This window comes from Rhododendron vialii, chromosome 3a (assembly GCF_030253575.1).
Source record: "Rhododendron vialii isolate Sample 1 chromosome 3a, ASM3025357v1".
Lineage (NCBI taxonomy): Eukaryota > Viridiplantae > Streptophyta > Magnoliopsida > Ericales > Ericaceae > Rhododendron > Rhododendron vialii.
Window position 1 is genome coordinate 9,144,125 of NC_080559.1, and position 24,041 is coordinate 9,168,165.

The 24,041-nt window shown below is 38.6% G+C and overlaps 1 protein-coding gene, 1 long non-coding RNA gene and 1 pseudogene across 3 annotated transcripts; 2 read left to right on the top strand and 1 right to left on the bottom strand.

Moving 5' to 3' along the window:
- Window positions 1–3,872: 3,872 nt before the first annotated feature.
- LOC131318877 (1-aminocyclopropane-1-carboxylate oxidase homolog 4-like) lies at window positions 3,873–9,293 on the bottom strand (annotated as a pseudogene).
- Window positions 9,294–12,292: 2,999 nt separating this feature from the next.
- Window positions 12,293–22,068, top strand: LOC131318878 (uncharacterized). The gene is made up of 3 exons (XR_009197830.1): window positions 12,293–12,512; window positions 12,598–12,704; window positions 21,946–22,068. It is a non-coding gene; the product is annotated as an uncharacterized LOC131318878 (long non-coding RNA).
- On the top strand, window positions 15,432–21,225 carry LOC131318871 (uncharacterized). Of its 2 annotated transcripts, XM_058348895.1 has the most exons (8): window positions 15,450–15,567; window positions 15,636–15,719; window positions 15,798–15,932; window positions 16,047–16,351; window positions 16,438–18,058; window positions 18,274–20,178; window positions 20,276–21,065; window positions 21,150–21,225. In XM_058348895.1, the coding sequence occupies exons 1-7, from the start codon at window positions 15,493–15,495 to the stop codon at window positions 20,816–20,818; spliced, it is 4,668 nt and encodes a 1,555-aa protein (XP_058204878.1). In that variant the 5' UTR covers window positions 15,450–15,492; the 3' UTR covers window positions 20,819–21,065; window positions 21,150–21,225. The 2 variants fall into 2 exon arrangements, with proteins under 2 accessions (XP_058204879.1, XP_058204878.1); XM_058348896.1 differs by lacking the exon at window positions 15,636–15,719 and having other exon boundaries at window positions 15,432–15,567.
- Window positions 22,069–24,041: the final 1,973 nt, after the last annotated feature.

Below are 24,041 nucleotides of genomic sequence, written 5' to 3' on the forward strand. Positions count from 1 at the left end.
CCAAATAGCACAAAGGGTTATAGGGAAAAGAACACGCCACGGAGCACCACAAGGATGAAATTTTTTTGAAACGCAATTCACATGGACCCAGCATTCAAAGGGAAGTAGGAAAGAACTTCTAACATAATAAGGGACCCCAACACCGCACCACAACTGTTGCGCCGAGTCACAATCACGCAACACTGTTGATAACGATCTTTGTCCAGCTGGTTGTCCGGTTCAAGGAAATCCAGCTCTACTCATACACGGAGGGTTTTTTCTTTTCTTTTTTGGATCCCTTCGCAGTCCGCCAATGTGTCCGAAGAATCTTCTCATCTAAACCAAACTCCTGGGTATGCCATAAAATTAAATGGAAAGGTAAATTTGCAAGTGGTAGCATATCCAAGGTAGCATCTCCAACCATTTCTATTTTTCCAAAACTAGGGTGGATCGATGTGACACATTGAGGATAAATTTTATAATTTTTTTTTTCTTTATTTTTGTACTTTTTGGGAGAATTTTAAAGGGATTCATAGTTCTTTTTAGAGATTTGGTCCTCTTAAAATATTGTGATATCTTCTAAATACAAAGGACTAAAAGTAAAATTGGAGACCAAATCTATAAAAAAGATGATGAGTTCCTTCAAGATTCTTTCAAAAAGTAATAAAAAAAGGGGGGTAAATTATAAAATTCTCTCTTAATGTGTCACATCTATCCTCCATTTTGGACAAAAAATAGATGAGTTGGAGATATAGAGTTCGCCTTATTTAGTGTTTCAAGGGCATTGTCAAATGATGCCCCAAGTCATGCTCCATTACACATTTTGTGTGGGCTTCACATACATTATGGTGGAATCACACAAATATGTTGAGGCACCACGCGGCAATGCTTCTAAGGCAATGAATATTGATTTTTCTCGCATAAAAGTGAGCAAGAAAAATTAGCATGTGGTTTTGAGATAAAACAATGCTACGTCCAAGGACAGATCTAAAGGGGGGCACGTGCCCACACTCAAATGCGTGCCCGCACTCGAAATTAAAATATATTTATATATAAATTAGCATAATTATGAAAGTGTGCTAATATATATAAACATACGCACTTGCATATATCTCGAAAGCACACATATAAAATTAGTTTTATGCCTGAATTTCATCATATGGTGCATTTGTATTTGTTACTTTACGAGTTGCTTGTCTATTTGGAGCTATTCTTTCTTCATTATCTTTATTTTTAACCGTCTAGAAGAAATATTTTAAAATAAAATCATTAACAAAATTAGCTCGATCATTATAAAACTTGTCGATGTTTATTTAAAATATATTTTAAAATTTGCGTCTAAGATTTTGTGCTCATCTTTACTTAATTTAACTTAAAGTACGCGTTTTAAAATTTTGTAGTTAGTAATGCATGCCTTAATTTTGTATAATCTTACTATGGTTGACTTAAAAAAATGAACTTTTGCCATTATGATTAACAGGTGCCCCCACTAGGCTTTATTCTTGGATCCGTCCCTGTCTACGTTCATCGCACATCACGTGGGGCCTATTCCGGGCCCCATAAAAATATTTTCCTCTAAAAAATCAGCTCTAACGGATATCGGTAGATATCTTTTCTGAATTTGTAGGGTCGAAACTACTCAACTGCTCAATTTCACCCCTATGAATTCAGAAAATATATCTCCTAATATCCGTTGAAGCTGATTTTTTACAAGACCCCGTAAAAAAATATTTTAAAATTTATAAATATTTCTCTATATTTTTATGGGATCCGAACTAGGCCGCACGTGGCGTGCGGTTGTTGACTTAGACTTACTGTAATCGTAATTGAGACATGTCCCCGCAGTATATCAATTCATTAGCCGACCGGGCTACGTGGTTTGATGAATGAGGGTGACTTTAGGGGTTGGGTTTGGCAGTGATTAGATGAATGATGGTGTGTGTACTCAAGGGGTAGTAATTATATTTGAGACTTTTTGGTTGCTTAATTTGACTTGCAACAAACAATATTGATTGATTATTGGTCCCAAAAAAAAGAAAAAGATACGGTTTATTGCCTTATTGGGATGGTGGTGGAATTTCAAAATGGGTGAAAATGACTGGTTGGAGTACTGCAGAATTTATATTTGGACAGGGGCCGGTGATGGTTGTTCAGTCAGTTCATCTATGGTTCAATTCGTTCTTCAAAGTACTCCAGTGAGCAATAATTGACTTAATTTGGTGAAGGTTGAAAATTAGTACCCCAGAAGATGACAAGGGAGCTAATCAAGTGTTGGCACGTTTACAAGTTCTTGAAGGAGAAGGAAACAGATAAAGATGACTGTGCCCACCTGGCAAAAAAATACGATTTTTTCTTCCCTTTTTGTTTTTGTTAAAAGAAGTGCATTAAAACTAAATTAAGAGTTTACAATTCGGGAGTACTTGAGCATTTGAAAACTCAAATCTAATAAGGATTCGATACAATTAATGGGAATAGAAGCATAATAACAAACCGCATCCGTGTCAATGGTGGTGTGTGGTGTCACTTGCAAATGCATCGACACTCAGCACGCTTAATTTGGTTGAGACAACCGTCGTGGTGGGTGGGTCTGGGTGCAGTGAGGGGTACAAGTATTTTTGGCAATGGTGGCACAGGTTTGGTGGGTTGTAGACAATTATAGATGGTCCAAAATAGGAAATAAAAATTAAAGGACCTTAAGCAAACTGCTACACATGACTTCATTCTCCTGAGTGTTTACAAATGAATTAAGTATTAATCTAGCTAGGATCCTAATGAATCAATTGGTGCCCATGAATGCAGTGTCACCGGTTCAACATTCTTGAACATCTTCTCAACTCAAATCTCTAACACATATTGAAATGGAACCAAAAGTTTAATTTGCAGCTTTGTTTTTGCTTGATTTTACTTGATTGAGCAAAGACACAGTAAGGATTTTAACTTGATGGTGGAGAACGTGGATAAATAAATAAATAAATATATATATATATATATATATGGAGTTAGGTTCCGGTGAGGGATTCCTCATTTTATTAAAATGCGGGACTCCCCTTCCCGATTGAATTTGGATGATCCGAACCGCTCAAAGTGATCAGAACGTGATTTTAAGGGTCCCCTTGAGAAATCAACAAAAAAAATGACCGGGAATGGCTTCATCCGAGCAGTTTTCATTGAACGGTTCAAAAAAAACTGCTCGGATGACATCCTTCACGGTCATTTTTTTTGCTGATTTCTCTTGAGGACCCTTAAAATTACGTTCTGCACACATTGAACGGTTCGGATTTTCAAAATTTGATCGGAAAATGAAAGTCCCTCATTTTAATAAAATGAGGGATCCCTCACTTGAAAATTCCTCTCTCTCTCTCTCTCTCTCTCTCTCTCTCTATATATATATATATATATATATATATATATATATATATATATATATAGTCAGTCTTAAATGAGGGAGTCCGCATTTTAGTTAAAATGCGGACCTCCTCATTTCTCTCATTTCCTGATCGAATTTTGTAGATTCGAGCCGCTCAATGTGTTCAGAACGTGATTTTAAGGGTACCCTCTAGAAATCGGCTGAAAAAATGACCGGGAAGGGCTTCATCCGAGCAGTTTTTGTTTAAACTGTTCGATAAAAAACAAACAAAAACTGATCGGACGAAGTCCTTCCCGGTCTTTTTTTTTTTGTTGATTTCTTGCGAGTATCCTTAATCATATTATGAACACATTGAGCGGCTCAGATCATCGAAATTCGATCGGGAAAGAGAGGTCCGCATTTTATTAAAATGTGATGGTCCTCATAAGAGAGCGACTGATATACGGTCAGTCTCAAATGAGAAAGTCCGCATTTTAGTTTTATATATATATATTATAAAAAAAACACTGAAAAGATGGATATATCACAATAGAACTATTTATCGACTTTTAAAATATCAAAATAACATCATAAAACTACGGTAAACAGTGTTTTTCACATACATCCACAGAGAGACTAATTTCAATGTCCACCGGTGGGGACTCAATTAAATACACGCATGTATAGGGAGAGTTAAAATCAGATAGTACTAATTAGTAACTCAAAGTTTGATTTTATCAACAAGAGACTTGCTATCAAATCCCTTGCTATAGAAATTTTCAGAGAACTCCTGCATCGTGAAATCTCGGTAGATAGCTGGTTTTTCAGGACTCAGCAACTCCGGCAAGGGTCCGTAGTATCCAGATCCTTTTCACTTGCAAAGATTGAAGAATATGACAATGGAGATTCTCGGTTCCGGGTTAGAGTTAGCCAACACGCGGTGTTCCACACTTTTGTAATCGCCATTAGAGACTATCTGCAGAACCAAATTACGATAGATTAAGCATTACTTAATACCATAGCAACTAAACTATTAGGGTATTCAAAGATTGCAAGTTTTTACAAAGCGTTATACCAATTTATTAAATTCTTTGTATGTGATTTTTGTCGCAAAACTGTTACTAGAATTTAAGTTAATCAATTTCGAACACCCTCAAAAAAAAATTCTGGAGCCGCCACTGTTTATACACACCCGATGGCATATACCTCTAGCAAACTTCCATAAGCTTTTCTATGTGATTTTTGAACCTGGGGATGGGGATGGTGCTGTGCGGGCCATGTTGTGCACCATATGAGCCGTCCGTTCGGAAATCCAACGGTCAAGATCATCTCCATCATTTGAGCATCCGTATTGTTCATTGTCGAGATGAGATATGCACCATTAAATTACAAAACGGGCGACTCGGGTGGTGCACAGCACTGTCCCCAGTTCCCAATTTTTTGTACCTGCGTTTTTCCAAACAAAAATTGTGTTACCTGAAGGAAATCTCCAACGTTGATTATCAACCCACCCTCCAAAGGCTTGACATCCACCCACTCCCCACCGTGCTTAACCTGCAACCCCTGCACCTGATTCTGCAACAAAACCGTCACTACCCCAGGATCCGTATGCGACGTAATCCCTACCGTCAGATCAGGCTGCGGACAGTACGGATAGCAGTGGCCCACAAGAGACCTAGCGCCCAAAAAACTCAACTCTTTGAATTTTTCAGCTTCCAGTCCTAACCCTTCGGACAAGAGCCCCATCACCCTCTCGGCCACCTCCGTCGAGTGCCGGTCCCACTCCGGCACGCGGCCGGGATGTCCTCCGCCGGAGCCGGCTCCGGCGACAACCATACTTGCAGCGAGTCGTGCCAGCACGCGGCCTTCGCTCTGTACAAGTCGTTGTTGCTCGCGTACATGACGCCGCGTCCTTCCTCTCGTACGTAGTATTTTGATTTCTCCTCGGTTGGTTGTTCGTGAAACGCTTTGATGGCGGCAATTGTTTCGTCAAGTGCCTGTTAAGAACAACTTTGTAATATCTTCAACACAATAAATTGGAAATGGACCCATGTCTTGCTTAGCCGGGTGACATGTGTAGGTTTGGTCAAAATAATGGATTGTTGACTAAAAGAAAAACTTTGACCAACCACTTACAAAGTGACACGTGGAAGTGACAAAAGAACGGAATTCATGTAGTCTGTTCTATGATGAGAACCTCAGCGCCAGGTGGCATAGAGTGGGACCCGCGTGCAGACATAGCGCGAGGGGGTGGACTTCAAAGAAATCAAATAAAATAATAAAATGATTAAAAGAGAACAAAGAGATGGTGAGAATCATCGCAATGGGGGATCGGTCCGCGCAAGCTCCAGAAAGCCAAAGAACGCAAAAAAGACCTAGATACCTAAAGATCACTTACATAATAGAGTGTGCCCTAGTCAAAGGCAGAACCAATGGGTTTAGCAAAGATACGATCGTCGCGGGTCGCGACCTTGCTTCTACGGAAATTGGGGGAGATCTAGTGGTTTGTTGTCTAAGGAAAAGGGGTCCGTCGCGGGGTAGCGCACGTCACCCGCACGCTATGCCCGCGCAATGATGTCACCCTCGCGACCTCGGGAACAGAAGGGACACGTGTCGAGATTAGATTGGACCGCTTTGGGAACCACCTTAGGCCCAGAGGCCTATAAATAAAGGTCCGACGTTCCTTTTTTGGACACACTAAGAGAGAGACAGAAACAGGCTTTTCTAGAGAAAAGATTAGAGGATATTAGACTTAGGAGGGATAACATTCTTCTTGGGCTAATATCATATGATCCATATGGGATACATAACTAATGGAATGCTTAGAGTATCTCCAATACCTGATAAAACGATCTTGTCAGTAAGAACTACGAGATCACCCCAAGGACGCCTTCGGCATCCAAGGGTCATGGACTGTCAAAGTTCGACAAAAATATAGATGCTAATCCAGAAAAAAAAATAGAATTATTCCTTGTTTTCCAAAATAATCTTTTATTGAAGTCTTAAGAAAAAAAGATGTCATTTGTTCAGTCGGTAGGAACAAGTTTTACCTGTATGCGACATGCTGTCTTTGTCCTTTCTGTTTCCACGCCATTTTCTTTCACCCCACTAGACTACTCCTCTTTCCCCCATTCTTTTAACTACTAACCAATCATACCTCTCCAACTCACGTAAGATCTACACGTCAGCTACCTAGCGCAAAATACGAACCTACAACATGCACATGTCATTTTAGGAGTATTTCGGTCATTTTTCGGCCGTTACCCAAGGACCTGCTAGCAGGAGAAATTGTAGCCAAACGACCAAGCAGATGTCGTTTGGCATGCCCATGACGTACAAAGGAATCAAAAGTATTTGACCAAAGATTAATACTCCGGCCGATCAAAAAAAAAGCATTTGACCAAAGATTTACAGACATATAAAGCACGTTGATAAAACTATGAAATCGATCCATGTTTTCGGCTTTCGCAGCTTCTTGGATTCGCTCCACAATCTTTGCCCGATGACTATCGAAGTTTATGTTAAGAGAGATCAATAATGGAATGGGTATACTTACCGACCGGAGAAAATAAAACATCCGGAGTAGTTTTGCAACACAAGTCTTTTGGAAATAAAAATATGGCTTATGTTGTAGAGGACAGTCCAAGAAATCGTAACTGTCCCAAAGTATTTTTAGGGGTACAGAATTCAGATTTGTCAATACGCACTCTCTTATCCGTAAGTTACTATTCTCACCGACTGAACTATTTCTTGTCGAAATGAATTATCGAGATTGATTTAACTACAGTGCTTCTGCGGTGATGGACTACATATGAGTCGGGTCCTTATAAAATTACTACTAATTAACAAACCAGGAACGATCAGAGAATCTATTCTAATATATAAAGGGAAAGCACTTCTTTGGTGTCTCCCCTCCTGTCATGTATTTTCATTTTCCATAAATACCCTTACAGTTACCCAACTCTTAACCCCAATTCTCAAGGATATATTCGCACAACAAAGTTTAATAACTGCTTATACACGATGCAAGTAACTGCCACAAAATGGGCGACCCCACGTACAAACACTACTTGCGGTTACTCACCGAACAGTTACTCTTCACCTTCCGCAGCCCAATCCCAAAATGGTGGAATTTCATTTTACTGGCTGCTGGCAAAAGCTTTGTATACCTACAAAGTAACTCCAAAAGAGATAATCTATGCTTCACACGAAAATCAAGAAATCAAAAGAAGGTATCCTTCGTCCTCTTTCATGGTTCCTATGAATTCCTCTTCCAGTTTTTGTGTTTTTTATGAATATCTCTTCCAGTTCATGGTTCCCATAAACTGGTGTTTTCTATGAAAATCTCTCTCTCTCTCTCTCTCTCTCTCTCTCTCTCTCTCTCTCTCTCTCTCTCTCTCTCTCTCTCTCTCACACACACACACACACACTTTGTACCCGTTAATTTAATAATCAGTGTTGGTAAGTTATGTCTAATGCTAAGCCTCTCATTCTATAGATTTTCGTTAATTTGTTGTCGGAGAAGTCGTTCGAGGTTTTTGGAGGGCCAGAGAAGCAACGGTTGTGAAAAAAGGTAATATATTTGATATTCTTCATCTTTTTGGACCCTAAAATTTCTTCACGCCATTGGCACTGTCCATAATGATTAGCCAATTTTAATAATTTTGTATTTGTTTTTTTCCCTAATTTCAGTTTCTTACAGAAGAAGAGTTTTAAACCGTGGAGGGACTTTGAAATACAGAGTTGCGTCAAAAACACCCCTTATATGCACATGCCATTCCTAAGCTTTGTTAACCGATCGAAAGGGGTACACATGTAAATGAAGCACTCAATTATAACTGTTGGCGGTTCTCCATGCCATCAAACTCCACTTGGACCACTTCAAAGACACACTCCACGCCTCCACTCTAATAATTGCTATGGAGGAAGTTGAACAGGTAGAATTTTGGAATTTTACGTCAATGTATTTTTTCCCCAATGTCAATGTATTTAATGAACATGAGCCCCTTTTGGGTTTTTTTAATCCCTATTTTAAAATTTAGGTACGTGAGAGCCCTATTGTTTTGGTGATCATAAACGTGAATTGTTGTATTACATGCTCAAGAGAATAATGAGGTATGTGTCTATATATTCATAGTTTATTTTTTCGCTTTTCTTTTATTCTTTTCTGAGAATAATATGTGCAATAAGTACTTTTTTCCATGACCGATTTCGTACAAGGCAACGTTGGCGCATGAGACAAGTTTTCTAACTTAGATTTTGAGAGGGACAAAATTGAAAGAGATAAAACAGATCTTCTCTTCTGTCAGTGGTGTATATGTTATATACTATTCATCTTCTTCATTTTTCCCCCAGTGTTTTGTTTTATCTTTTTGTTGTTAGCGTCACTGTAATTTCACTTAAATCTTTACAATCGTCATAATTTTATGCAATTGAATTGTTAATCTATCTTAGCATAATTTTAAACTAGAGGCCGGGACATATGGGATGCATGTGCAAGTCTGATTTCCACAACATTTTTGTAAAAATGCTTCCTACTTATTGTTTGATCAAATTTTTACAAATGTTGTAAAAATTCTCCGGCCTCTAGTATATATAATAACTCTGCTTTCACACAAAAAAAAAAAATTGCAAACAATACCGAGACGGGCACGCCATGGTTGATCACTTGGAAAAAACCCCATGTTTTCGCAGCATCTCGGATTTGCTCCACAATCTTTGCCCGATTACTGTCGGACTTCATGTTAGAGAGATCGATAACGGGTATTCCGGTGGACGTGGACGAGGATTTGAGATCGGAAAGAGTTTCCGGTGGGTGTACGAAGAACTTAGGGATGGTGGTGATGCCGGAGTCGGACAGACCTTTGACACCCATCTTTGATTCATCGAATTCCTTCAGTTCCTTCATCCGGTCATAACCGGCAATCGTACCGGCGGCTGCCATTTGCTTCCTCTGTGTGAGGTTGTGATTGTTGACTAGAAGTTTATACATGCACCCCTAACTTTACCATATATGGGGAGACTCTTGTTTGGTAACAAGGGTGGGGTTGGATGCATAAATTAATCCGGACACTTGAATTATCACAGAAAACAAGGGGCGTTGGTGGCCAAAACAAATAATTTGAGAATTAATAGGACTGCTATTTAGATATTTTTGTTGCATATTCATGAAAGAAACATAAAATAATGCCAATATTGAAAGAGAATTTTTTTTAATAACCAGATGTTCGGGCCAACTTACAAACATGTTAATTAATTTCAAGACACTAAAGTTACCAATCGGACAAATCCTCTAACGGCACCAAAGTTTGTAATGTTTGGCCACCGTAAAATTTGACTTACGTGGCCTCATGGAGGACGATTATTTAGTAGTATTTGTTTTGATGCCCACTTGATCAAAACCCTTCTGGTTAAGACAACATAAATCGTCAAATATTTGAAAACAATAAGATATAGGGAATGATACTTTTGGATCTCGATGAGATTATTTGTCAATGAGTACTGTACATGTTAGCACCAATAGAAGTATATTGATTTATTCTCAAATTTCTTAATTATAAACCTCGAATGAATGAACTTTGAAAAAAGATATCCGAGGAAAATTTGTCTAATTATATAACTTTGATAACTTAAATAACACAAAGTTGAAGTTGCTTAGAGAATGAAGATTTCCTTTTTTGTGGTGTTAGCTACTCTTATGGAGTAGTGGCAATTTTACCTAAAGTCAGTCTTATGTAGTTTATATTTTCTAGTTTTATTTAAGAGCAAATTTTATTTATTTATTTTTCAAAATAAATTACAAAAATTAATAGGACCCTAAACATGAAGCCTCGCGACGGGACAAAGAGAAACCGAGGAATAGCAACGCTACACACCAACGATCAAATGCAGCTAAGAAACAAAGAGGAAATAACAACACGAGATTGACAAGATGTCAACCAAGACACAAAAAGATACCCCACCCCCCCCCCCCCCCCCCCCCCCCCCCAAAAAAAATAACTCCCATGCACCCAATAACAAAGAGGAACACCAGCCCGAAACCCACAAAATCACTCTCAAACACAAATGGTCCAATTTGGATCATTTGTGGGCCCTTCTCGGACTCACAACAATAATTGAAATCTTTCACGTATTAGAGCTCGTCGAGAACATTTGCCATGCCAAAAATTACATTGCTCGAATATGGATTGATATGATTTCAAAATGAATTAAGTTTGGGGAAAAAAAGTGTGCAACACTGTATTGCAAACTCATTTGATACAATTATCCGAAAATAAATGCATTTCGAAATCATATCAAACTATATTTGATCAACGTTATTTTTCGCATGATCAATATTCTCAACGAGTTCTAAATTAAAAATAAACGGTTTCAATCATTACTGTGGACTCAGAAAAGGCCCACAAATGGGACCAAACTAGTTGTAATGGGGACTGGACTTGACCCTTGACCCCAGTGTTAGGTGTACGCGTTGATTGAGCAAAGATTGAAAACCACTTTTTCTTAATTTGTGTAAACAGTATATGGATTTCCTTTTTTCCTTTCGATTATTGTATCCTGAGTCACACCCACAGCTTTATCTTGTCTAGTGTCTCTTGTTTGTTATCGAGGGCGGTTTCTTAATAACCAGATGACGAAAAAAATTTGTCGACTAAAGGTTGTCGAGAATTTCTACCTGATGACGAAATTTATTTTTCGTCATTTATAGTGTTTTTTGATGACCAATAAGCACACAATATTGTATATTATTGTGCTTAATATATCTCATTTTCTATATAATTATGTTTATTGTTGAATATGTTAGATGATATTGCGCGTAAGATATGTTTCTCTTAATTTCAAGTAATTTAAGATAAAATGTTACTGTTGACATCTAATTTGGCCTACCCATTCAAGCGCGAAAAAATGACGCAGATATCGTCACCATGAAGTGCAAATAAAAATAAAAATTTTGACTGCACCCAATCGAACACAAAATGGAGCGCTGCAGAGCAGAGTCTCAGTAGAGATACCAAAATAATCTGAAGGAACGAAAATTGGACAACGTGCATTGAATTTGCCGGAGATAAATAATGCAATTGTCGGCATGTCCATGAGATAGTGACATTGAGACAATGACAGTAGCAAAATTATTCAACGTGGTTGCCTAATAGCCATCGCACAACACTGGATCATTTTTTCAGCTTCGACCGTTAGGCTAAATAAGTCAAGTGACTTATTTTTTTATTCTTATTCAAAAAAAATTCGCATTTGTTAATTTTTCTTCAAATTTTTTAAGAATTATTGTTTTGTCATGTCGAAAGGAATTTAAAAAGTAAAAAATTACGATCGAAACTTAATTTTTTTGAATAAAGACAAAAATAAATTAATAAACTAATTTTTTCGTCTTTATTTAAAAAAATTTGGATTTCGATAGTAATTTTTTATTTTTTAGATTCCTTTTGTCATGAAGAAGCAATAATTTCTAAAAAATTAACGTAAAACTAACAAATGCAAAAAAAATTTGAATAAGAACAAAAAAATAAGCCAAGTGACTTGCCGAACGGCCCAGTCACTGTGGGAGCACAGTAATTACACATGGGTCACACAGCCTTTCAAATCGGCAAGATGGAATTCAACCCCAGCCCACGTGTTGGCTCCCAGAGCATCCGATCGTACTTCGGAATTGATCTAAACCGTTGATCTATATCTCTCAATTCATTGCGCACACCACACCAGATACTATCACTCTCTCAGCTTTGTGTGTGTATATATATATATATCCATATAATAAGGGAGGGGGGTGTTTTCAAAATACCCCCTCACAAACTAACTTTTTGGCCATTCCAAGGGCTGTGATTGAATTGGACTTTTAGACCAAGGGCCAAGATCAAACTCTTTTTTCTCACTTCCCCCTCAAAACTGTCCAGTCACATACCAAAGCCCGTAAAAATAAAATAAAATACAAACTGTGTATATCTCTCTCTTTCTCTCACAGCCCAAAACCAACGATCTCTCTCTCGCGCGTTCTCTGTCTCTCTGCTCTCTCTCCGCTCCGACCTACCAATCTCACTGCTATCTCGCCACTCCCACCCACCGACCCACCAATTTCACTGGATCTCCTTCCGTTTCCCTCAAGGTTCGTCGGTAGTCGGATTCTCAGTTTTACAGAGCAAAATTGGTTGGAGAATTCACCGGGTTTGAGATGGTAATCCGATCTTCTGAACTCCCTTTTTTTCTTCTGGTTTTATGGCTTTTTGTGTGTTGATTTTAATTGAAAATTCTGGTTTTAGGGCTTTCTTCTGATTTTAGTGGCTTTCATGGAATCAGAGCAATCATGCATCAACGATCAGAGCAGAGAGCGGCTTCATCATTAGCCAATGGGTGCCTTAAATTTCAGGTTCGCTCTTAAGTATATCTCTTCCCTATTGCTCTATTCCCTATTGCTCTATTTTTTCACTTGCAAGAAAAGTATGGTTCCATGACTGTCTATACTGCTCTATTTTTTCACTTGCAAGAAAAGTATGGTTCCATGACTGTCTATACTACTTCAATAAGGAAGTGGTGTTTAGACCCCCCTGATGGATCGAAGTGTAGGGGCTATTCTTAGCGGCGAGCGGAGCGGGCTAAAGGCGTATCAGTTGTCCTATATCGGCGTCGCCTTTTATCGCCCTTTTAGCCACTAGAACCCCCTCTCTGTGGTCAGTAGTTAGCTGTGGAGCTCCTTAGTTAGAGTTCACTGCCAAGCATCATCTGGCCCGAGCGTAACGGTTTGAAGTATGCCTTCATAAAATAAAAGTATGGGCAATTTTCACCGATGTCACTGTGGTAATCACTAAGTAGTAAGTACAGGGTACATAGGTTCTAAGCACAAATATGGCCTACTATCCATGTTATCATTAACTTGGCATTTGTTAGTTTAAGCATTGTTTTTGGTTAGTATGAAATGTGTATGGGCAATTTTCACCGATGTCACTGTGGTAATCACTAAGTAGTAAGTACAGGGTACATAGGTTCTAAGCACAAATATGGCCTACTATCCATGTTATCATTAACTTGGCATTTGTTAGTTTAAGCATTGTTTTTGGTTAGTATGAAATGTGTATCCTATGTTATTAAGGGCTTGTTTGATAACCTAAATTCAGCACTTAATACTGAATCAATTAAGTAATAAGTGATTCAGTAGGTTTGATAACCACATTTCATATTACTTAACAAATTAAGTACCACTTAAAATATAGGCTAAAAAGTTGAAAAAAATTAAGTAGCTTTGAGCTACTTAATTCTGGCTGAATTTTTGTGTACTTATGTCATACCACCACCACAACCACTTTCACCAACACCTCCACCACTCCTCCACCACCTCCACTACCACCACTCCTCCTCCACCATATCACCACCACCACCACTCCCCCCACTACCACCACCACCACCACCACATCACCACCACCAACTCCACCCCCACCACTTCCACCACTACCACCACCACCACCACATCACCACCACCAGCTCCACCACTCCACCACCACCACAACTCCACCACCACTACCATCACTACACCACCACCACCACCGCTCCTACCACCACCACCACCGCTCCACCACCACCACTACCACTTCCTCCACTACCACCACCACCACCACCACCACCACATCACCACCACCACCACCACTCCACCACTACCATCATTACACCACCACACACCACCGCTCCTACCACCACCTCCACCACCATCACCACCACCGCCACTCCACCACCACTACCATCACTACACCACCACCACCACTCCACCACCACCACTACCAGCACTCCTACTACCTCCACCACTCCCCCACCACCACTCCACCACTCCACCACCATTACCAAAAGTATATTGTGACCGTTAATAAATTAAGATAGAATTGGAACAAAATTAATTCATCATTTTTTTAATTCAGTACTTAATATATTTATCAAACAGCTTTTCAGCTTAAAAATTTCAGCATTCAGTTTCCAGTACTTAATTTTTCAGCTTTCAGTTTCAGTTTTCAGTTTTATCAAACAGCCCCTAAGTCTAAGACTTGATTTGCATTTGGATTTTTTACTTGGGAACTGAAAGGCAACCCTATGCTTTGTACCCATCTGATTGTTAGTTCTGAAAAAGCAGTTTCGACCTGATTGTTAGTTCTTCTTTGTACCCATCAATTGTAAATTCACCGTGTCAATTAAACTTGGAGCATAACTAAGCCTAATGGACCCCGGGCTGGTGCCAACGAGTCGTGAATACATTCTTTCCAAATGCAAGCTGTCTTTATTCTCTGATGTTGACTGTAATGATTTCTCAATCTTTTACTCTGGCATTTCCTCGATAAAGTAAATTAACAGATTGTGTAGGAATGCTTCAAACTGGTAAGTTGAAGTTGATAAACGGAAGTTTAAGCCTCTCATGACCGGACGGATATGAGCAGTTTTATTGGAAATATCAAGTCTTGAGGCACGTGATATCTTTTGGTAAAGCAAATTAACACATATTATGTTTGTAAGAAAATATCAACCATGACCCAGTTTTTGGGAAAGTCCTCTAAACCTCCTTATGCGGTTAGTAGGAATGGCCTTTTTTCTGAAACTTTTTGTTGTACTTTGTGGCTTGCTTCTGTTGTGTTTATTCTGAAAGTAGTGAAAACTTGCATGGAGTATTACTTTTTTGTTATATGGATATTTATATTGATTGTTGCCTCATTTGGATTGATCACCTCGATGTTGTTTTATTTTCTTTGCATGCAAGTCTAATTTAGGAAATCATTTTTTGAGAGTGGATCTACAAACTGCCAAGGAAGACTTTGACTCAGTTCTGAAACCTTCCATTGGGGATGAAGATTAATAGGATATTCATATGCTTTTTGATCGTTGTACTCTGCTTTCACTTTTGTATTATTTTTTTAGGACAATGTGAGCCAACCTCAAAAGGAGTCCACACAAATGGTGCTCTCCCTTTGTATATTAGAATAGATATTATAATAGATGTCTCATGTTCCCGTCGTGTCCCTCATGATAGTAAGTGGGCATTTTCACTAAGTTATTGATTGAGGTTATTTATGTTAAGAGAAATTGTGGACTGCTTAGCTCTACATTCTAACTATTTGTCTTGGAACATCTTCACTGCAGAAACCTCTTAAGCAACTACTAAGCCTCCATTCAATCCACAAGCTATGGACAATGTCTTCAAAAACGTCAGTGTTGTGCTTCGAGAGGAATGCGATATGAATATGATCCGCTTTCTTAGGGTAAGCACATCCTATTTTTCATGAAAGGGACGAAAAAATCTTCTCTTACATGCTTTTTTACTTACTAGGATAAAGAAATGGAGCACGCAAAGTCCAAGGGAAAAGAGAAAGTCATCTATGCAAATAAGAGAAAAGATAATTCATGTCCGGGAGTATGTTTCTTTAACCATTCATTCGTCTTTTTTTTTAAAATAATATATTTAGCGATTATATGACGTATTTCTCTACAGATTGGACATCTTCGAGATAAAAACATCGGTATTGTGATCCGGGAGGGGCGAGACCTTGAAATGGCGCAGGCAAAGTCCAAGGAAAAAGAGAAATTAATCTCTGCAAGTAAGGGAAAAGAAAATGCATTTCCAATGGTATGATTCTTTTGCCCTTTCTTACCAAATTGAAACAACTTGATTACACACTCTCTTTTTTGGGAACAAGGTCTAACAAATTGTGCTCATATTTCTATGTGCTCATATTTTTAGGGAACTAATGGTAGCACGATATCAAAAGCTTCCTTGGCCCAACGTAAAAGGCGAGAACGCGAAAGAAGTGATAAAAATCGCCCTTCATATCAATCGGGCCAACGCTTGCGACGAGAGAGGGATAGAGCGCTATCGTGCATCCAACCGATAAAAGCCACCTACTTCCCTTCTCTGACACCTACCCGTCGAGACATCACGGAGCATGAAGCACTTACAGTCCAACAACCCTATAAGCGACAGATGGTTAGTCGTCTTTCATGTTCGATCTCTGCGCAGAGCACATCTTGGGCTACACAAAATGAAAGGTAACAACTACATAAATTTAATTGCTAATATATGAATTTAATCTTATCCTTTCAAATCTTATCCTTTCATCCTTTCATATTTGAAGATCTACCCCTAACAATCAACTCCATGAAGAACAAACGACGGCTATGGAATTAGAGATTGATGCTAGAGCCCACGTAAACTCATACCCTTTGAATCTCACGCACGAAGATAATCTATGTAGTGAAGAAGAAGAAGATATGACTTTGGAATTAGAGGTTGATGCTAGAGCCCGCGTAAATTCATGTCGGCATTTTCTTGGCAAGATGGATGCATTATGTCGCTTTTGTAAAGCTTTACATTGGGTGGACGAAAAATTGGTAAAATCGTCTAAAAAAAATCCCTTATTCGGAACTTGCTGCTTGCAAGGAAAGGTTAAGCTACCTTTGCTTATGACACCTCCTCCACCAATTCAAGCATTGTATGATGGGAATGATGTTCGGTCTAAATCGTTTCGGGATAAAACTCGAGTTTACAATGCAGCCAATGCTTTCACGAGTCTTGGAGCCACATTAGATACAAGAGTTTTAAGTGGAAGGGGTCCAACATCATTCACTATTCATGGAGAATTGCGACATCGTACAGGATCACTAATGCCACTACCGAACCAAGAAGCATCCTATGCTCAACTTTACATTTATGACCCTAATTCAGCTCTTGATATTCGCAACCGTAGAAATCCTAAATTGAGAAGGGATGTCCTTGGAACTATTCAAGATTGTTTGTTGCAAGTTAATCCATTTGTTGGTAAATTTCGCCAGGCTCATGCGATTTTAAATCAACTAGCGGAGAGAGAACAAACTTTACCTGCTCATCTCCATTATAGTCCGTCAACAGATCGTCGACGATATAATTTACCAACTGCAGATGAGATTGCTGTCATTATACCAGGAGATGGGACTAAAACAAGTGGGTTAAGAGACATTGTTTTACATCTAAGGGGAAACAATGGGCTTATGCGGATAAATGAATGCCACCCAGCATACTTGCCGTTGCATTATGTTCTGTTATTTCCACAAGGTGAGCTTGGATGGGACCCTGATTTCAAGCAATGGAATGTTAGTAATGATGAGGCTTCAACTGATCGACTCACCCAATTGCAGTTTTACAGCCATCGTTTGTTTGAGCGTCGTATCGAGTATTCAACTATTTTGAGAGGAGGCAAACTATTCCAAGAATTCTTGGTAGATGCTTGGGCCTCAACAGAACAAAATCGATTGACATTCTATAAGATGAATCAAGGAAAACTTCGTGTTGAGCTTTATGAAGATTTGAAAGATATTGGTCCAGATGAATTGGGACCCAATCAAATTGGTAAAAGGGTCGTTTTGCCATCTTCATTTACTAGTGGTCCAAGACATATGTTCGAAATTTTTCAAGACTCAATGGCTATCACACGATATAACCACCACCCTGATATCTTTCTCACAATGACTGCAAATCCCAGTTGGCCAAAAATTATCGCAGCTTTGTTACCACATCAGAAATCTATTGACCGCCCGGATTTAATTGCCCGTGTTTTCGAGTTGAAAAGGAAGGCATTGATGAAGGAGATAGAAACAAACAAAGTGTTTGGTAAGAAAGTTGCACATGTTTTTACTATTGAATACCAAAAGCGGGGGCTACCACACATGCACGAACTAACATTTCTTGGAGGTCCTGATAAAATTCGAACATGTGCTAAGGTACATAAATTAGTGCCGCATTCCTTATTTATTTGATTCTTCTTTATTGGTTTTTTTATTTTCTTGGTATTATCTCATGGTTATGGTCATGGTCCATTTTTTGTTCTTAGTCATATGTATGGTCTATTTTTTAAATACCGGAACATATGAAGATATTTATTTAAGTTGTAAGCATTTCCAAGCTTCTTTACTAATAAATTTGAACATGTGCTCAGGTAGACAAATTAGTGTGCGCCGAATTCCCAGATCCAATAGATGATCCAGCACTTTTTGAAACTGTCCTGCGTTGTATGGTACATGGACCATGTGGAGCACGAAATCCTCAAGCACCATGTATGGAAAACGGGATATGCACTAAAAGATACCCACGAGACTTTGCGGAAGAAACTACCATGGACCAAGATGGTTATCCCATTTATCGTCGTCGCAATACTGGAAAAGTCTATATTGTGAGGGGCCACCCAGTCGATAATAGGGATATTGTTCCCTACAATCCACATCTCTCAAGGATGTTCAACTGTCACATTAATGTGGAAGTTTGTGCGGGATTACGATGTGTAAAATATATCCACAAGTATATTTACAAGGGTTATGATTGCACAACGATGGTGTTGGGAGGGGACAATGAGATTCAACAATATCTTGATGCAAGGTATATTGGACCTCCTGAAGCAGCTTGCCGAATATTTGGTCATCGTCTTCATGAAGAGGTGCCAGCAGTTGTTCGATTAGAAGTTCATTTACCCGGAATGCACAGTTGTATTTTCAATCCATCCGAAAGCTTGGAAACAATCAGAGCTAGAGGTGCTCATCAAAAGTCAACCCTCACGGCCTTCTTTTCATGGTACGCTTCTAACAAAGATGCACCCAAATACACTTATCAAGAGTTTCCACAACATTTTACGTGGAACAAGACAAGTAAGATCTGGACACCGAGAGTATCTGGGTTTGCAATTGGCCGAATGTACTTTGCGAGTCCTAACTGTGGGGAGAGATTTTATTTGCGTTTGCTACTAACTGTTGTCAAAGGACCAACATCCTTTGAATGCTTACGCACGGTTGAAAATGTGGTGCACCATACATTTAAATCAGCCTGTGTTGCGAGAGGGCTATTGGAGGACGATGATGAATGGGTACAATGTTTACAGGAAGCTGCTGTTATGAAAACTGGATACCAATTGAGGAGATTATTCAGTATAATTCTCACGCAGTGCTCTCCGATACACCCATATGCTTTATGGAAACATTTCTCAATTCATATATGTGATGATCTCGCACACAAAATTCATACATTGTTTGCCATATCTAACCCATCAGAGGCTCAGATTGAGGACTATGGTCTATATCTTTTAAATCATTTACTACAAGAATCTAGCAAGACCTTGCTTGACTTCCCTCCCATGCCGCAACCAAATGAAAATTGGAGTGCAATAGTTGGGAACAGATTGATTCTTGAACATCGACAACTTCAGATTGAGGCGCAACAAGCAGATGCACCATTTAATGTTCATTGTCTGAATAGTGGACAAAGCATTGCGTACGATGCCATCACTTCTTCAGTATTTGAAAACAAAGGGACTATGTTCTTTTTGAATGGGGGTGCTGGAACAGGAAAAACTTATTTGTACAACACAATTGCTGAAAAATGTCGAACTCTCGGCCATATTGTTGTCTCTGTGGCCTCATCTGGAATTGCATCATTGCTATTGACAGGAGGTCGTACTGCACATTCGACCTTTTGCATCCCATTAGATGTGATGGAAGATTCATTTTGTGGGTTTAAAAAGCAATCCATACAAGCAGAGCTGTTTAGAGAGACAAAACTCATAATCTGGGATGAAGTTCCTATGCAACATAGATATTGTGTTGAAGCTGTTGATCGGACACTTCGAGACATTTGCGACAATGATAAGCCATTTGGGGGAATCACTATTGTTCTTGGTGGAGACTTTCGACAAATCTTACCAGTTGTTACTAGAGGAAGTCGTGAGCAAATTGTGAATGCATCATTGAGACGATCTACGTTGTGGAAGGAGATTGTTGTCTTGACATTGGATGTAAATATGCGTTTAGATCAAGCCGATTTTGGAAATGCTAATTTTGCGACATTTTTGACTGAGGTATCAAAACTCTTCTTTCTAATTAAATTGGTGCTTTTAATTTGAGGAAATGCTTACACTTATGGGTTCTATTAATTCATTTTATTGGTGTTCCTAGGTCGGAACCATCCCACAAGAAACCGTAAAACTTCCATCAACAATACGCAAATGTCGGGATCTCAATGAATTATTGTCTACAGTTTATCCACAGCTGGATGTCGTAGATGCATCAACTCCCACATTTTTAACTGAGCGTACTATTCTTTCTGCGAGGAATGAGGATGTCAATGCAATCAATGCTGTTGCATTGAATATCTTTCCAGGTGATGCTATTAGTTATTTAGCGGCAGATAAAATGTCTGAAGATGAAGAAGTTGATCGTACCATTGCAAATCGATATCCGAATGAGTACTTGAACTCATTAGATCCAACTGGGCTACCACCGTTTAAGGTAGAGGTGAAAGTAGGTTGTCCTATAATTTTATTAAGAAACATTGCACCGAAAGACGGCCTTTGTAACGGCACAAGGATGATGGTTGTTAGATGTGCCCCGCGCATAATTGAAGTCCTAATATTAACAGGAGGACATTTTGGCAAATTTGCATTCCCCCTCATCTTCAGATTTACCTTTTCGAATGACAAGACGTCAATTTCCAATTAGATTGGCATATGCACTGACCATTAATAAATCCCAAGGACAATCAGTAAAATTTGTTGGGGTTGATTTGCGTACACCCGTATTTAGTCATGGACAGTTATATGTGGCGCTATCAAGATGCACCTCTTTTGATCGTGTCAGCGTTCTTCTCCCTAATAATGAGCTTGATGATTCCACAACAAACATTGTTTATCCTGAAGTGTTATTGTCGTGATGTGTAATCAAAACAACCAGTAGCCAATATTTAAAGGTAGGATTCATTTGTCATTCTCTGTATAATTTTGTTTAATCAACTCTTAAAAGGGCACTCCACAGTCTTTGTGTATTTTTGTAGGATTGGGATGAAAAGGCTATGGATCTCAAAAAGGAACAATATGACATCAACAATACTGCAATGGAAACGTAATAAGGTAGTTTCATACTCATATGGTGTCCATGTGTATATGACCAACTGGATACTAACACACTATTGTTTTCCTAAATACTTAGGTTGTCGTGCATTCTCCTAAATGGAGGCATTAGATCAAGACTTTTGAGAGGCATATTCAGGCGTATTTTGGATAGCCGTATTGAGAAGCATTTGGGGACTTTATTAGAGGCATGTTGAAGACTTTTGAACCGGTAAAGTAAACACATTTTGTAAACAAGACACTATATTGGAATGACACTATTGTAATGTGAATACACTCTTTTCAACAAAAGACACTTTAGCATTTGACTTACACTTCCCTTATATATTCCTACCTGGATAATGCGTGTGTAGACATTGTTTTAATGGCTCAAATTAGCACTTCTAATGATGTTCTACGTGTATTTAACCCCATTCCCTGCTGTGTCCCTCCTGTGTTTTATTTAATGACACACCGCGTGGTGTCCCCAATGTGTCAGACACAGATACATATACTTCTTTGAGTGTTGGTGATTCCTTTGTTTAGTTTCCCTTCTTATGGTTACTTCTCCTTCTTAATAGAAATCCAACACTGTGCTCATTAGTTCTCTATAGAAATCCAACAATGTCTCCTTCTTAATCAACATTATATTTTTGGCATTTTTTAGTGTTTTTTTTTGAATTGGAAGTATTGATTTTACCAATGCTTATTAGTTTTCTATTGAATTTTACATTTACGCAGAAATACAACTCAAGTACGTGGATTGTGAGGCTTCCGATCTGTAAGTATGAAACTACCTTATTACGCATTTGGTTGGTGTGCTTAGATGTACTTATGTTGTTAAATGCAGAGCACTGGCTGGTGTGCTTAGATTTGCTCTTATGTTGTTACATGCAAACCATTAACTGGTGTATTTAGATCCTGAGCCTGATTTAGTTAATGCATAGCACTGGCGGGTATGCATCTTCAAATGTTGGATGGATGGTGTTTTTTGTTTTATCAAGTCTTATGCGTTTTGTTGGGGAAAGAAAAGCTGTTAGGGATTTTTTAAGATAGGGAAAGGGAAGCTAGGGGGAACATATGTTAAGTTCATAACTAACTATGCACACAGAGAGATGATAAAAGATTATGTATTTTCAGGCTCATCTATTTAATTGTTTGATTCGTTGATATAGTAGTTGAATTTTGGGGACTTCATTAAGCCTCTTGGGATGGGGTGTCTAGCTTGAGCTCGATCCTACTTTATTTTACTTTAAAGGAAACTGATTTCTGCTCCTATTTCGGACATGACACCATAATAGGGGTGTTGAATTTTAAAATTTAGTGTATATATTCATGTCCTTTTTGTGGAATCAATAGTAGGGAAGACTGGTTTAGTTTAATTGTATTAATAACAATCCACATCGTGCCTTTGGGCACAAGCAATTCATAGAACACAAGCTTTAACTCTAGAATATTGATGCTCCATTGCAAAGGGATATTCATATAACAACCACATTGCTTAAAACCAAGTTTTGTATATCTATGAGTAAAGCTCAGTGGAATAGGTTGTGGGAAGTTATGAGATTTTCTTGAAAAAATTAACCTAATTTGGTTAGGTGAGTCGCCAATACTCCTAGAAATTGCCATATCCGTTTTGGACACTCCAAATACACTAGAGACACCGGGAACATGTACGTGTCCATTAGATTTTAATATGATTAATGGTGGGACGAGCCGGGGACACAATAATGTGAATTATAAAATTTAAAAGCTTTGTGTTGGATTAAAGTCTTCGAGAAATACGAGTTTACATATCACTATAACATTATTTCCATAGCTCTTCGGCTATAGTTCCTATCTATTTTTTATAAACTTTTTTTAGTTTCTATGCGAACAGGAGGTGAATTGAAGTGATAGTAAAGGGAGCATTGCTGGAAAGTTGAACTGATAGTAACGGGTTTTGTCAGATTTTAGCGGTAAGCACCTTCTGGCACGACACAATCCCTATGGATTGTCATCGGATTATGTTTACCATAGTAGGATCGTGTCGTTATAAGTTCGGGAAAAAAATCTGATTATATAACCTTTTGTACTGATTTGTGGTGTGCTTGGTTAGGTAACTTATTGACTATTCTATGGAATGAAGGCAACAACTCTTTGGTAGTACGTGATTTTTGCGTTTGGTTTTGATTTTGGTTTCTGTTAGGTAATTTGCACACGGAATTATGCTTTCTATCATGGTCCCTATCTCGATCAGCTTGATTTTTATCTAGGAGTTTTGGCGAAGATCCTCAATATTGAAAGATGCCATTTTGAAAGTGTAGAGTTGAAGGTTAAAGTTGGACGATGCAACCATTCATTTGTTGTATCACATGCTTAATGCTGAACGATTCTATGACACGTTATTCTTACTATGGTATTATGAGTAGTTCTGTGAATCTCATATGATGTGTTTGTGGTGTTGTTAAAAAGGGTTGCTAGGACAGTAATATTGGGTAAACGTAGGAAATCCACAACAATATCAGCTTGGTATTACCAGTTTTGGGGGATCTATTTTGATCTTTCTTCTCAGGCGGCGGAACCATTTTCTTTTAATTTCTTGATGTTCATATCTAAGGCGGCATGTCTATTTTTTTACTCTGTTGTTGTCTTTGTTTCCAACCCATTTGTAATTCTAGATAGTTACAAGCTCGCCATTACATCGCGCCGTGCCTTCAGGCACAGGCAATTTCTAGTATATATATATGGGCATCCAGCCAAAAGGAAAAAGTTAGTAGGCTGGGTAGCAGCCAAAAGAAATCAGTAGAATAAAAACCCCTCTCTCTCTTTTTCTCCGTTATTTCTCTCTCTTTCGG